The sequence below is a fragment of the Notolepis coatsorum genome (assembly GCF_963971535.1).
Source record: "Notolepis coatsorum genome assembly, chromosome: 13".
Taxonomy (NCBI): Eukaryota; Metazoa; Chordata; class Actinopteri; order Aulopiformes; family Paralepididae; genus Notolepis; species Notolepis coatsorum.
Window position 1 is genome coordinate 4,674,670 of NC_140177.1, and position 17,016 is coordinate 4,691,685.

General features: G+C 44.7%; 1 protein-coding gene across 1 annotated transcript in view; it reads left to right on the forward strand.

Annotated features, from left to right (window-relative positions):
• Positions 1-5,857, forward strand: part of rapgef5a (Rap guanine nucleotide exchange factor (GEF) 5a) — a gene marked incomplete at its 5' end in the record, with an annotated part of 100,158 nt that extends 94,301 nt beyond the window's left edge. The window contains 7 exon segments of the mRNA XM_084327061.1: positions 4-44; positions 837-927; positions 1,602-1,652; positions 3,309-3,396; positions 3,612-3,676; positions 4,110-4,164; positions 5,328-5,857. Coding sequence (XP_084183187.1) covers positions 4-44; positions 837-927; positions 1,602-1,652; positions 3,309-3,396; positions 3,612-3,676; positions 4,110-4,164; positions 5,328-5,533 — 597 coding nt within the window. The 3' untranslated portion in view covers positions 5,534-5,857.
• Between the last annotated feature and the right edge of the window lie 11,159 nt (positions 5,858-17,016).

A 17,016-nucleotide genomic window follows, 5' to 3' on the forward strand; every position in this document is an offset into this window, starting at 1 on the left:
AAGAGGGTTCAGCTGCTGAAGAAGTTCATCAAGATCGCAGCGCAGTGAGGACACACACACACACACACACACCACGTGCACACACACACCACGTGCACACACACACACACACACACACACCACGTACACTCACACACACACACCATGAGAACACACACACACACACACACACACACACCACGTGCACACACACACACACACACCACGTACACTCACACACACACACACACACACACACCATGAGAACACACACACACACCACGTACACTCACACACACACACACACACCATGAGAACACACACACACACACCACGTACACTCACACACACACACACACACACACACACACACCATGAGAACACACACACACACCACGTACACTCACACACACACACACACACACACACACACACACCATGAGAACACACACACACACCACGTACACTCACACACACACACACACACCATGAGAACACACACACACCATGAGCACATAGACACATGCACACCATGAGCACATAGACACACACCACGTGCACGCACACACACCCATATACACACACACACATACACACACCACGAGCACACACACACACCATGTGCACGCACACACACACACATACACACACCACGTGCACACACACACCACGTGCACATTTTTTATTCATTCAATCTTTATTTCAACTCGAAAAATCATTGAAGGCACACCCTCATTTACAATGATGTTGAGCAAACAAACGCTAATTAATAATAAATACATTGTGTGTGTGTGTGTGTGTGTGTGTGTGTGTGTGTGTGTGTGTGTGTGTGTGTGTGTGTGTGTGCGTGTGTGTAGTTGTAAGGCCCAGCGCAATCTGAACTCCGCTTTCGCCATCATCATGGGCCTCAACACCGCTGCCGTCAGCCGACTCAACCAGACCTGGGAGGTACGTGTGTCGAGGGGAGCGAGTTTCTTTGGAGCACAAGTATCCTGTGTTTTATTATAAATAAAGTATCCTGTGTTTTATTATAAATAAAGTATCCTGTGTTTTAGTATAACTAGGGATGCTCGATATTGGCTTTTTTACCTATACCGATATTGTCCAACTCTTAATTTCCGATACCGATATCAACCGATATCAACCGATACCGATATATGCAGGGTTCCCCCCCCCCCCCCCCCCCCCCCAAAAAACGGAATAATTTCAGGTAATTAACATTACATATCTCTTGTTGTGGAATTAACACAACATTATGCATACTTTTGGCAATAAATAAAATCTGAATTTGTTCTTACTTGCTTGCCTGGGTAAATAAAGGTTATAGAAAAAAATTAAAATAAATGTAATACCAGATACCGATAATATCGGACATCCCTAATTATAAATAAAGTATCCTGTGTTTTATTATAAATAAAGTATCTGGTGTTTTATTATAAATAAAGTATCTGGTGTTTTATTATAAATAAAGTATCTGGTTTTATTATAATAAAGTATCCTGTGTTTTATTATAAATAAAGTATCTTGTGTTTTATTATAAATAAAGTATCCTGTGTTTTATTATAAATAAAGTATCTTGTGTGTTGTGTTTTATTATAAATTACCGATCCTCTTCCTTCCAGAAATGTCCTGGAAAGTTCAAGAAGCTGTTCTCGGAGCTGGAGCTCATCACAGTAAGAAACCTCTCATTTCTTTTTTTTATCTACTTTTTTCTGTATTTTTTTCGCCGTTATGCCAATTCCCCCCTCCCCTTCCTGGTTGTTGCACGCATTTGCCACCCACTTGCCGGTCTAGGGAGCCCTGAAGTCTATCACATGCTTCCTCCGATACATAGGAGACAGCCAGCAGCCTCTTTTCACCTGACAGCGAGGATTCTCACTGGGTGAGTGTAACGTGTGGGAGGATCACACTACCTCTCCCAGTTCCCTCCCTCGCTGTGCAGGCGCCCTGACCGACCTGTAGGAGTCGCTGTTTACAATGACCAGGACCCACCCCACCGGCTTTCCCACCCGCTGACACTGCCAATTGTGTCAGTATGGACGACCGACCAAGCCGGAGGCACCACTGGCAGTTGGATTCGATCCCACTGTCTCTGCGGTAGACAGACAGCTTAGTCCGCTGCGCCACCCGGCCGCCCAAGAAACCTAATTTCCACAGAACTAATAAGAAACACAAACCAACCTCACGTCCACAGAACTAATAAGAAATAGGTCAAGACAGATATAGAGAGTGATTAGTAGGAACTACGTCAATATACAGTCGTTTTCCTGAACTGATAGCGATCTAGTTTTGGTCTCTAAGGCCCTATTCTTTTTTTCATAATATACATTTGACCCATAAGGCATATCTTGAACAGGTTGACTTGTAAATAGAAAATAAACATAGGTTTCACAACTAACATCTTACCTCAAAACACCAGTGTTTGCAAACAGTACAAATGTAACAATAATTGATTTGATTTTTGATTTGAAGTCTTTATTTCGAACATGCAATGAATACAACAAACAATAACAAAAAGCAAAACAACTCAATCTGCATGTTCGAAAAGGAGTAGGAAGAAGTTTACACTTATTTAATCCTACCCCTTTTCCACTACTCAAATGAGTGTACTATTTTAAACATAAAAAAGAAAAGAAAAAAAATATATATATATATGCAAAACAAAAAAACAAAAACTATATATGTATAAAATAAAATAAAATAGAAAACAAAATAAAAATGTAAACACCCGTGAATATCAAGTCCCTTCCTCATCCCTGTACCTTGTGAACATCATTTCCTTATACATCAGTTTGAATTGTCTCATGTTTGGACATTGCTTTAGCACCACATTTAGACTGTTCCACAGTTTCACTCCACATATCGAGATGCAGTGTCTTCTCATGGTAGTGCGTACGTTTAGCACCTTTAAATTGTGTTCTCCCCTCAGATTATAACCCCCCTCCCTATCAAAGAACAATTCTTGAATGTTTCTTGGAAGTGCATGACTTTTTGCTTTATACATTAATTGTGCCGTTTTTAAATTCCACAAGATCATTTAACTTCAATGTCTTTGACTCCAAAAACAATATGTTAGTGTGATCACGATAACCTGCAATGTGAACTATCCTTATGGCCCTTTTTGGAGTATAAAAAGTGGTTGTAGTGTAGACTTATAATTGTTTCCCCAGACTTTAGCACAGTAATTTAAATATGGTAAAACTAGTGAACAGTAGTGACTCTCAACTGTCTAAAACTAAATGAATGTGTGCAAAACTGTTTAGAGTTTTTGGATGTGTGTGTGAGATTATGTGCAGAATACATCGGCATGTTCTTCACCGCTTCTCCAGGATCCGTCTCTGAACCACAAGGCCTACAGAGAGGCCTTCAAGAGGATGAAGCCCCCCAAGATCCCCTTCATGCCCCTCCTGCTCAAAGGTACACACACACACACTCTCTCACACACACACACACACACACACACACACACACACGCACACACACACACACACACACACACACTTACTTGATTACATTCATTTGTGCTTCTAGCCACTAACCTCTATCTTATAGCCACTAACCTCTTCATTGTATCTTTGATCTTTTGACTTGTTCTGTTGAGCGAAACCTAATACAGCATGTCTTCCACCCAGACATCACGTTTATCCACGAGGGAAACAAGACGTTCCACGACAACCTGGTGAACTTCGAGAAGCTGGTGAGTTGAGTGACTTCAGCACAAACAAACGTTGTTGTTGTTGTTTATCCTCTGAGATATTTAGGCCAACATTATGGGAACTGGTCTTCTCCAGAGTCGAGACAAGAAGGTCAATAGCGATGTCCTCTCTGTGCGTTCTGTAGAAAGCTATCCGGCATGCAAGCTAGCTTAGCTTAGCACGAATGAATGGGAGCGGGTACGGACCACTAGCCTCGCTGTTGGCCAAAAACACCACCTCTCCCAGACTTTTAAACTAAGCTATCGGTCCGTATCCGCTTCTATTCACTTGTGCTGCTGCACTGGGTCTAGATCTAGTTTGTTTGTTTGTTATATTTTGTTTGGCTATGCTTGCCAGAACTCATATAACTAGGGTTATAGGATAACCTTCGTTTTGATTGATGTGTTGATTTGACCTGTCCGCTCCCCGCTACAGCACATGATTGCAGACACGGTGCGTCTGATTCGCCACTGTCAGAGTGACCAACAGGGTGAGTAGTTCTCCCGCCTCCTCGGTTACAGCTCTCCCTCCTCTGATTGGCTACGAGGACGTGACCCCTCTGATTGGCTAAGAGGACGTGTGTACACCTCATGTCTCCGACTGTGGGGAGATATTCAGATTATCTCTGACCATATACTGTTGTGTATCTATTTTACTTTCCTTGTGTTACGTTACTAAGATAATATAAGATATTCCTTTATTGATCCCCATTGGGGAAATTCAAGCGTCATAGCAGCATGGGGGGAGGGGGGGGGGGGTACAGGTACAGGGCGTGGTAATAGTATAAGACATAAATATAGGCAATAAAACTATAGTAAAGATAGAAATGATCAGTGTAAACAATATAATTAACTCTGAATATAAGAATATGAGCGAGTAAAGGAGCAGATGAGGGTCTGTATGCCCTATCAGTCATATTATACGTTACAATAAATATGGGCAATAAAGAATTCTAATCTTAATATATACTATGAGTAAGTAAAGTATACAGTATACACAGGTGCAGTATACATAGTACAGACATAAATATATATGGTGTATATATATATGGTAATAAGTATATGGTAAGTATAAATATATATATATATATATATTGTACATATATATATTGTACATGTTATCATAACAGTTATATGGGTTATATGCAGGACATATATATGTAAATGTGAATATATAAACATGGTATATACAGCATTATTGTACATGCTATCATACAGAGTTATACTGGGCGTGTGAAGCTGTTGCTACATGATGTGATGGTGATACTTGGGCTTCTACACATGAACATGACTTGAGTTGACCTCTAACCTCAACAGGTCTCTCCTCGTGTAACACATCATTCATTTAAGACAAGTTGTTCCAACTAAGCCTCTCGATGCATTTCTTCTTTCATTGACGCGCTGCCATCTGCTGGTGAGAATAGTGTACTGCAGCCATGACTCGTCTCTTCCCCACACAGTTCTTCGCTTACAGTTTGCTAAGCAACCGATTTCAGGGACAGTTTCACTCTCTGTATAGAATCCCAATATATCCCTGTGTGTATCAAGTACGTGCGTACGTGCCTTTGTGCGTGCATGTGTGTGTGTGTGTGCGCATGCAAAATTAAGTTTCCCTATTATGCGAGTAATGTGTATGTGTGTGTCTGTCTCCTAGGCAACGAGGTAACCGGGGGCGACAGTGCGGAGGTGAGGGCGAGCGCTCACTACCTGCACATCATCGACAATCAGCAGACTCTCTTCGAGCTCTCGCACAAACTGGAGCCCGCGCGCCTGAACACGCACAAAAAACACACACATACACACGCGCACACACACACACACACACACACACACACACACACACACACACACACACACTAAACACACATGGCAAAACACTGGAAATGCCAGCACTGACTGTGTGTGACGGGGAGAGAATGCTGTGTACTGCTAAATATGTCACACACACACACACACACACACACGACGCCAAACATACAGTAAGAACCACGATACCAGCACCATCGATACGGGTGTGGGATATCTGAAATGAGGGTATCGTATCGGAGGATTCAAATCCGATACTGAGAACCATAATGTGACAGAAATCAGAGGCAAGGTGACACTTGGTTTTGTAGGAAGCACGTTGGATGAATCAATCGATCGAGTCTCAATCATTCCCCCCCCCCCCCCCCCCCCCCCCCCCCCCCCGACAGTAAAAGCGGCGCGTCAGATCGCCGCTCGATAACAGCCGATACTACTTTTAGTTTAGGCGTAGCGGAGTCGGTATCGTCGGCGTGAAGGCGGCGCCGTCCTCGCCTCATCCCTGGTGTCGGACGGAGAGGACAGAGCTGTAACACGAAGGACATCTGGGTTTAGGATCTATTAACCCTTTCACTACCACACTACAGCAGGTTAACCCTTTACTATCACACCACAGACGGTAGTGTGGTAGTGAAAGGGTTATATAACCTGCTGTCGTGTGGCAGTGAAAAGGGTTAACCCGCTGTATTGTCGCAGTGAAAGGGTTCATCTACTTCATCTTGAAGAGACGGAAGGGTTTGGTGGTGTGGCAGTGAAGGGTTAATAATCTACTGTCTCTTTAGATCATTTAGTTACGTCACGTATCTACAGTAGGTCAGCCTCGTGGTATAATCCTGCTATATGGTGATTTTGATGTTTGTCACTTTGCAGCAGCAGGCAGGCAGGCGCCGAGCTCTGGCACGTCGCCGACGCTGACCCCCGTCTCGACCCCCGTCCTCTTTCACCTGATCCTCCGACCGCGCGCCCGTTGCCTTCCTTGTCCGCGGAGAGAGCGACGCTTGTGATTGGAGGGTCGGGGGAAAAGAGGGCGGGGTTTGAGACGGGTCAAATTGAGGATATAATGACGTTCTGAAACGCTGCGCTCTCCTGAATGTGCCACAGTTTTAAAAAAAAAAAAGAAAAAAAAAAGTTGTGAAATACTGTACCGCTATTGGTCCTCGTTGTTCCCCCCCCCTGCCATTTCAAGGGTCCTGATTGGTTCTCCGCCGTCGGCCGCCACACTAATGCACTCTCCTCCTTCTAGATTTTTGTATGGTTAGATATTGAGGAATTTACATTGTGTGTATATATTATGTATCTACTGTATTCATGTTTCAGTGCCATATGTCACTTTACAGTGGGTTTGATGACGCAGTATAGACGACGAGTGTGTTGCAGAAGAGATGTACCGTAATGCACGAAACCCACCGGGCGCGAGGCGTGAGGCGGGCGGGCGATCAGAGTTTCACTTTCGCTCCCATGTTAACGGGCGTCGCTGTTTGGTCGCGCGGGCGGGTAGCGGATTTAATCGCTTTGGTTGGATTCAGAGGCGTGCGCCACGCGCATTTTCACAGAAATACACTCGATAATCTGCATTATTACCACACATATAGATGTTGTTCAACCAGCTAATGTGTCTGTATCTTTCCCAATACAAATAAACCATACTATACTTTTTCAGGAGTACAGTCACAATCATTCTAAAATGAATTCTAACATTCTAATTAATTATATAATAACTGGTTATACATGCAAAATGGACAATAGAACACTGGAACTGGAAATCTTTAAAAAAAATCTTCAAACGGGGACTGACTTCGCATATAGACGAGGCATTTGCAGCTGTTCCAATGTAAACGTGCCTTCCTCCTCCGTGCGCTTTCGCCCGCTCTGAAGTCGGACTCGGTGTGGACGGCCGCGCGTGCTGTTCTCGCACGAAACCCGCGAGTGCTTGCGCCCCCGCGCCCGGTGGTATTTGTGCGTCATGCCGTAGCAGCAAGGTCACTTATGAATGTGTTTGATCTGTGGTTTGATGATGCAGTATATCGACGACAGTGTGTTGCAGAAGAGATGTACTGTAAGCCTCTGTGATTTTGCAGGAATCTTGTGTTTGAGGTTGAATCGGAACCCGGTTCAAACGATACGCAGATGGTCCCTTAGTGTTTGTTTCCTTTCCGTTTTTTTTTTCTCGTTCTTTTTCTTTCTTTAGAATTCGACCACTTACAAGGTCTTTAGGAAGAGGGAAAAAAACTGCGTCTAGTCGTTGACGGCGGTTTCCTTGACAACGGCGCGGAAATACGCCGGCCGCACGCCACGGCAGCGCTCGGACCAGGGTTCTGTTTTAAGCGAATGAAACGCTCAGAGCACCGGTCCCGGTCGACGCCCCGGCGGTTGTTTACTTCCGCATTAGAACAATGGCCTGTAGCCATGGTGACATCATCATTAGAACGTTCATCCCTGAGGAATATTGTGTCAAAGCCAAATCACTGCACCTCAGGTTGTGGTTCTATACTTCGATTACTGCTCAGAAAAGATACCCGACTGAAGTTACGTTCTACCAGAAAATTGTCTTGTTTGCGACGCCTGGCTTGTTGTGACAGTGAGCCACAGAGGGGAAAGGGGAAAATATGATAAATATGATCAATATCAGCGTGAAAACCTTCCTTCAGTGACGGTGGAGGCTCTGTAGCGGTGTTGGGACCCTTTTTCTGCCTTATAGTTCCAGTGCACTGACCTCAGCGCCAGTGCGTTATTCAATGGATATAGTTTTAGAATGCCAAACTTGCAAGTCCTAAAACTATATTTTATATTATAGCTATGGATCTAATAACGCTGTCGACTGTCAAGTGAGTTACTTCTGGTCAACATGCAAAAAACAGATCGTTTTTTCATCTGTACATTTCCGTTTTATACCGTTTTGAATGAGTATAGTTTGAGTGATTCTGAGTAATTCCAGGAAAAGACGAGAAAAAGGCATTTTAGTGTAATCCAGTTATTACGTTGTAATTTTTCGTCTGATTATCTAATCATCCTGAAATCAACGCTAGATTATCATTATTATGTCTCCTCGTGCATACATGAAATGGCCCTCGTAGCGGGCCATTTTGAGTATTTAAACCCCGCCCCCACGGCTCAGATTGGCTCCGAAAACACACCAGACCGTTTCCAATGGAGTGCAATAGCTCCGCAAGGCAGTAGAGGGCGGTGTTGACCGTCTGCCAGCTCAGACACATTCACCAGGGTCTGCAGAGGCTGCAGCCATGAATTATGAATAGATATAACGAATAAAAGAAATAACGATCATATAAATGAGTAAACTCGTTATTGGCGTTATTCGATTGGCGGGCAATAGCGAGTTAACTCGTTCTTGGCGCAGACTGCTCATAATCCAGTTCACTGACCTCCCAGAGGTCCAAGATGCTCATAATCCCTTGAAGAGATGTCGATTCTCAGTGATCATCTGGGTTCCTCCTCTGGTTCCACGTCAGGTCAAACACACAGGCTTAGACCCTCAAATTAGGATAACATGGCTGTTGAAAAGGACCTCCTGTTACATCACTGCTGTCGGATGAGAATATAGATCTTGAAAAAGTAGCGGTGTGACGAATCAGGACGTAGAAATGTCTTATTGATCCTCCTTTACTTCCTGATAACACTCTAATCACACCAGCAGAACTGCCCTGAGAGGAGGACGACGACTCTTTCTTATTGCCGTTAATGACGAGAGGATCTGGCTGTAACATGTCAACACACGTTTGTTTACAATTTCATAAATAACGTAAAGGAAATATTGGGGAAAATGTAATAGTTTTGAATAGATTACGGCTTTATAAGAAAACCCCCTTTTTTCAATCATACATTTTTATATGAAGTAAATATGTAATATTTGAATATATTATGATATATAAGTGTAAAATATATTATTATTATTATTATTATTATTATTATATATAATAAATAACATTAAATTGTGAGCCCAGTATTGTGCACCGAATCAGATAATGCCGTGTGTGTGTCGTCGCACCCTTAGTTACCAAGAACGGGACTTTTCAGGGATGGATTTGGGGGAAACTCTGGCTTTTAACCCTTTCACTGCCACACTACAGAAGGTTAACCCTTTACTATCACACTACCGACGGTTACCGTCGGTAGTGTGATAGTAAAGGGTTAACCTTCTGTAGTGTGGCAGTGAAAGGGTTAACCTTCTGTGTATTGTCACAGTGAAAGGGTTAACCGTTTGGTAGTGCGGCAGTGAAAGGGTTAACAGGGAAACACGGTGTTTACACTGTTAAAACCATCCTGTCAACAGTGACTATCATTCTGAAAAAAACACTGTCCATGGTCAAATAAATAAACCAGTGGATGGAGGTGAATTAACTATTTTTCTTTTTCTTTTTTTTCGATTTTCTGACATGAAAATCGAATGTAGATATGGGATTGAATATTCGAATTTTCGAATATATTCAATCCCATCCCTCCTCCAGGGCTGAGTCTCCTCTGGGAGTACTTTCAATCAATCAGATTTATTTGTATAGCACATTCAGACATGACACTAATGTCAACCAAAGTGCTTCTTCACAGTAAGTCGCCATAGCTAAAAACAAAGGAAAGTGCTAAAGTATGGAATAAACTGAAAATAATAAACAACCAACGGACAGACAAAGAAACAGAATAACACGTCAACAAGAGTCCGAGTGAGTCGGGGAAGGCCAGGCGGTATAGGTGGGTTTTGAGTTTAGATTTTAAAAGACTCGATGGAGGGGGCAGATTTGATGGGCATGGGGGATGCTGTCCCCAAAGACCAGGAGACCCGTCCTCATCGTGTCATACTAGTACTGTGCCAAGAAAAAGCAACCCACACCGGTGCAGACGCTTCACTTTCTGAAGGAATTTGAGTTGATGTTTCCTTGTTTTTTAGTTTTTTTTTTATCCTATCCTGTGTTACACGTGTTCTGTATAGCCAGTCAGTCACTCTTTACTATTAGATTTCTATCGGACTGCGATCCATTGAAAAAGGGTTTCTGGAACATTATTCACGCTGCATTCAGACTGTGCCAATCCACGTGAAATCGGATGTCATTATTTTCATGTGATTGTAGAATCTGCTAACATTAATGGCGGCGACAGGACGCATAGTGCATGCGTGATTTTTTTCCGTAGCCTCTGTTTTTGCAAAGCCGCTCTCTGATTGGCTAGGCCGTGTACAGCGAAGAAGAAAAGACCCTCTCTGACTGGTTTAGCTCCGAAGGGTCTCTTCCACCTTGTACATATATTCTCTGCTTCGAAGTGGTTATGCTTAGGCATTCTTTCGAAGTGGTTACGCTTAGGCCCTCTTTCGAAGTGGTTATGCTTAGGCCCTCTTTCGAAGTGGTTACGCTTAGGCATTCTTTCGAAGTGGTTACGCTTAGGCCCTCTTTCGAAGTGGTTATGCTTAGGCCCTCTTTCGAAGTGGTTACGCTTAGGCCCTCTTTCGAAGTGGTTACGCTTAGGCCCTCTTTCGAAGTGGTTACGCTTAGGCCCTCTTTCGAAGTGGTTATGCTTAGGCCCTCTTTCGAAGTGGTTATGCTTTGGTTATGCTTAGGCCCTCTTTCGAAGTGGTTATGCTTAGGCCCTCTTTCGAAGTGGTTATGCTTTGGTTATGCTTAGGCCCTCTTTCGAAGTGGTTATGCTTAGAGTTAGGATTAGCCAATCGGAGAGCGTCTTTTTCTTCTTCGCTGCAATCAAAGAGCGTCTTCGCTCACAGAGGCTACGGGGGGAAAATCACGCATAGTGGATCCTACACCGCAGGGGTTTCTAAGTAGGCGTTCGTACAACCAACACAATGTTTTAGTTGTGACCACGAGTTCTAACTAAGGGGTCGTTCTGCCGGTCGGTCCACAGAATTCCTCACTTTCTAGCGACTCTCTTTGCCAGCGTGCGTGCGTGTGTGTGCCAGTTCATGCCAATTGTCTCAAATAGGGCGTGGCAATGGGAGTGGCCAATCACAAAAAGGTGCATAATCCAAAATGGATTCACAGATTTGTTGCACAAGGTTTTGTGGAAAGGCCCAAAGGACAGCTGATTAGCCGTTGGTGCAGTGGGAGTGGCTTAGAACTATAAAGGCTCAGAACTTCTAAACGGATTCACGTAACATGACAACATTTTGTGGAAAGCTTGACATGAGGCAAGGACACACACACAGCCACGCCCCCTTGTGTATGTGTGTGTGTGGTGTGTGTGTGTGTGTGTGTATGAATACATGTATGTACACGGTGACAGCTTTTGTGAATTCACACTTGTTGAATTCTTTTGCAGGAATAGTTTTATTATCATCATGAATTACTTCCCAATATGTTTGAAAATTACAATACTTAGATTCTAGAATTCTATAGTCTCTAAGTAATGACATCATTGTTGGAATGTTCCGTTCTCAAACACGTCAATGTCACTTGTGAGATCGTTTCCCTGAACAGGTTAAATGGCCACAGACTGTCTCTCAGCGGAGGCTGGTATTTATGAAACGTCACAGGAGTGCAGATATAGAGTCCATTTCTTTCAGATCACAATGAAATAGATGGTAAAAATGGGCCTACGGGCGGTTTCTCAAACGCATTTTGAGCCTCTTTGTTCTGTGGTCGGAGCTTTTGTGGAACGCCATGATCCCCGAGCCCCTCTGCACCGAGAGGGTTGTGGAATACAGGCCCCCCGGTCCGCTCACAGACCTACAGTCTCACAGCACAAGGTCACATTTATCCTCAAACATGATTCACAGACACACCTACTACCTGTGGGCAAGGAGCAGCATATTCATGCTGCTGGTTATTTATTGTAAGATATTGTTTATTTATGTATTGCTGAGGTGGCAGAATGTCTCGGTTAATGTGCCATGTTCAGAGATACTCCGATGTGGAATTGTGTCAAAAGAAAAAACTTAAAATGGTTTGTGGTTTGAAGCTGCAAATGCTGGAATGTAAAAGTACTAGTCGTTGCGTTTTGTAGCCACTGGAGGGCGGTAGAGGAGAGAAAGACACGGTGGTGTTGACGATTGTTTCTGAGATGTCTAATGGGGGGTAATGGAGGAGAAACGAAGAGGGTGTATTTAGTGTTTTTATGGCCATTGTCATGACATTGTAAAGTTCTGTTTTTAAAAGGATGACGTTTAAACCTGTTTTGCATGATGTGACAAAAAAGCCAATGAGCTCACAATGCAAGAGAGGACACTTCAAAAAGGCTTTGTACTACTGTAATATTGTCAACGTGTGTAAATATATGCCTATATTTGGGATGTCATTGTTATTATTTAACTGTCGTAAAAGAAAACCCATGTCAGACACAAAGCAATACGTCTCCCCTCGTGTCCCTCCCCCCCTGGCTGGAGCTACATGTCTTTTCTAAAAAGCGTTTTACTATGTCAAGGTTTTACTGAAAATGAATAAATTATAGGTTTTATGTGACATTATCTGGTGTGTCGTTGGTCTTTTTCAAATTACGCAGAGATGATATTAGCAGCGGGAGGGCGGAACATTAATGATCTGACCGTATAGCCAATCATGACGCCTTCTGTCAAGCAGCCAGAAGGAGACAGGCACATCTGTCTGTCCACCCAGTTACATCACATTCAGTCGTCTAGCTGATTTGATCCAAAGCGACGTACAAGTTCTGTACAACAGGTCAGCAGGAAGGAAGGGTACGACTGAGGGTGTGTAGTTAGAGGATGCAGAGCGTAGGGGTCTTGAGGGTGTGTAGTTAGAAGATGTAGAGTGTAGGGGTCTTGAGGGTGTGTAGTTAGAAGACGCAGAGCGTAGGGGTCTTGAGGGTGTGTAGTTAGAAGATGCAGAGCATAGGGGTCTTGAGGGTGTGTAGTTAGAAGATGCAGAGCGTAGGGGTCTTGAGGGTGTGTAGTTAGATGATGCAGAGCGTAGGGGTCTTGAGGGTGTGTAGTTAGAAGATGTAGAGTGTAGGGGTCTTGAGGGTGTGTAGTTAGAAGATGCAGAGCGTAGGGGTCTTGAGGGTGTGTAGTTAGAAGATGCAGAGCGGAGGGGTCTTGAGGGTGTGTAGTTAGAAGATGCAGAGCGTAGGGGTCTTGAGGGTGTGTAGTTAGAAGATGCAGAGCAGAGGGGTCTTGAGGGTGTGTAGTTAGAAGATGCAGAGCGTAGGGGTCTTGAGGGTGTGTAGTTAGAAGATGCAGAGCGTAGGGGTCTTGAGGGTGTGTAGTTAGAAGATGCAGAGCGGAGGGGTCTTGAGGGTGTGTAGTTAGAAGATGCAGAGCGTAGGGGTCTTGAGGGTGTGTAGTTAGAAGATGCAGAGCGTAGGGGTCTTGAGGGTGTGTAGTTAGAAGATGCAGAGCAGAGGGGTCTTGAGGGTGTGTAGTTAGAAGATGCAGAGTGTAGGGGTCTTGTGGGTGTGTAGTTAGAAGATGCAGAGCGTAGGGGTCTTGAGGGTGTGTAGTTAGAAGATGCAGAGCGTAGGGGTCTTGGGGGTGTGTAGTTAGAAGATGCAGAGTGTAGGGGTCTTGAGGGTGTGTTGTTAGAAGATGCAGAGTGTAGGGGTCTTGGGGGTGTGTAGTTAGAAGATGCAGAGCGTAGGGGTCTTGGGGGTGTGTAGTTAGAAGATGCAGAGTGTAGGGGTCTTGAGGGTGTGTAGTTAGAAGATGCAGAGCGTAGGGGTCTTGAGGGTGTGAAGTTAGAAGATGCAGAGCGTAGGGGTCTTGAGGGTATGTAGTTAGAAGATGCAGAGCGTAGGGGTCTTGAGGGTGTGTAGTTAGAAGATGCAGAGCGTAGGGGTCTTGAGGGTGTGTAGTTAGAAGATGCAGAGCGTAGGGGTCTTGAGGGTGTGTAGTTAGAAGATGCAGAGCGTAGGGGTCTTGAGGGTGTGTAGTTAGAAGATGCAGAGCGTAGGGGTCTTGAGGGTGTGTAGTTAGAAGATGCAGAGCGTAGGGGTCTTGAGGGTGTGTAAAGATGCAGAGCGGAGGGGTCTTGAGGGTGTGTAGTTAGAAGATGCAGAGTGTAGGGGCCTTGAGGGTGTGTAGTTAGAAGATGCAGAGCGGAGGGGTCTTGAGGGTGTGTAGTTAGAAGATGCAGAGTGTAGGGGTCTTGAGGGTGTGTAGTTAGAAGATGCAGAGTGTAGGGGTCTTGAGGGTGTGTAGTTAGAAGATGCAGAGCGGAGGGGTCTTGAGGGTGTGTAGTTAGAAGATGCAGAGCGTAGGGGTCTTCAGGGTGTGTAGTTAGAAGATGCAGAGCGGAGGGGTCTTGAGTGGTGTAGTTAGAAGATGCAGAGTGTAGGGGTCTTGAGGGTGTGTAGTTAGAAGATGCAGAGTGTAGGGGTCTTGAGGGTGTGTAGTTAGAAGATGTAGAGCGTAGGGGTCTTGAGGGTGTGTAGTTAGAAGATGCAGAGCGGAGGGGTCTTGAGGGTGTAGTTAGAATGAACACGGTTCCAAACACTGTTTCCAAAATGAACACGACACTTAATTGATTAACATGCTATAGACCTGTTCGCTACCGTGTTCGAGCCAATCAGCAATACCAACTGAGTCACGTGACTATGTTGCCCCCTACCTGCGCCGTGAGCTGCTGCGCTAAAATAAGTACGACGCGGCTCTATGGAGAAACCATGACACTCTCCTGAATGAAAGTTGTTTAAAACGAAAACGGCTGGATGTCATTTTGCCAAATGAGCGTGGCCGTGAGTGTGAGTCTTTCCCCTTTTACATATCTAGCTTCGGCATGGATTGATTGTTTAGGTCGCTAGCATGGCTAACAAATGCAAATATATTTTAGTTTCCCCCGTTGTTCTGACCAGGATTACGTCCCTTTCTGCCCCTGTGATGCGCGCGCACACCGAGTCTGACGTATACAGCGCGAACAGGTCTATAAATAATACCAGAGTAATATCTTGAACACTGTATCCCTGAAGCATCACACCTTGTATACATAATATTGATCTGACGACACAAGGCCACATCCCTCTCTGCCCCGTCAAGTGAAGCTGAGCTCTTATGTTCTCAGTCAAACTGCCCTGACATGGGTCATTCTAGTCCTACTTGACCCTCCGTTGGGACACATAAACACATAGACTATATCACCACAGGACGAACCCAGATCAAGAACTTTGACTCTCCTGAAGGCAGCGCCTGCCTGCATGGTGACACTGGGCTGGAAGGTGGTGGACGACGGCACTGGAAATGAAGACGGGAAATGGAATGACGCCCCCCCTGTTCTATGAGTCGTCCTTTTTATTTGTGCGTCTCATTCAGTTCTGTCCTTAGTAGCTGTAACAGCTATGTTGAACCCGGTTAGGATACAAACTTGGTTTAGGGTGGTAGGGGTGGTAGGGAATAGGATATAAACCCGGTTTAGGGTGAGGGGTGTAGGGGTAGGGAATAGGATATAAACCCGGTTTAGGGTGAGGGGTGTAGGGGTAGGGAATAGGATATAAACCCGGTTTAGGGTGAGGGGTGTAGGGGTAGGGAATAGGATATAAACCCGGTTTAGGGTGAGGGGTGTAGGGGTAGGGAATAGGATATAAACCCGGTTTAGGGTGAGGGGTGTAGGGGTAGGGAATAGGATACCAACCCAGTTTAGGTCAGAGCTGCAAGGTTAGTCTTACATTGTTCCATGAGAACAAACACCATCACTGTTACAAAGGATCAGATTAAACCGAATATATATATTTATTTATTGATATATATTGCATAGTATTTGTATATCGTTTGATATCCCCTGTATATTCCTTGTACATATACAAGGAATATCCCTTTAGCCCAGACCATAATAGTTCATTCTCCTATTGGACAGCGGTCCACCGGCGCCAGGGACCGGCCTCCGGAGCCAAGTTCAAAGTCACCGTCAAGATGTGTCTGGACATGCCCGCCCTTGCCCAGGGATACGCGACAGAAATGAGAGTGGAACTAGTTTTGTGCACCGTGCGTATAAATACGGCGCAGGTGAATGTAGAAGCCCCTTAGCCCCTTACCTCCGTACCCTTAGCATGTTACCGATAAGTTGAAGCCTCACCCACGATACAACGTGCGGTGAAGTATGGCCTGTTTGGCCTCAGAATAGAGCATCGAGACCGCGTGCGAATTAGTAACTGAATTGTCAGAGTTTGGCGCTATACCGTCGAGTGCGACATATTTCTATTGAGTCTTTAATAGTCTATTTGTGTATAGTGTATCGTGCGGTTAGAATTCTACAGTGACCAGCATCTCCAACGCTTTCTCGTATTAGCTAGAGTTCTTATCCAGGCTGGGCCGACCGCATGGCGCTTTCACCCGAGGAGACCTAGGCGAGAGCCGTATGGACATGTACACTGGATTAATCTACCCGACGACTACATAGCCCTTTGCGGCTGGAATATATTTGCTTTGGTCCTGTGATTTATGGAGCGGATAATCGCAGACGCCTGCACGTGTTGGATTTACCCCGAGAGGAGTCAAGTCGAGTCGGCGCTCAGAGAGCCTGAGGCCGCCTAGCTTTCTTCCCTGTAGAGCTACAGTCTACAAGAGAACCAAGCTGTATTCGTCTGTGGATCAAGAGGCTACTGCACCGGCTTCTGTACCTGAAGTCTCCCTAGTCATCGTTGAC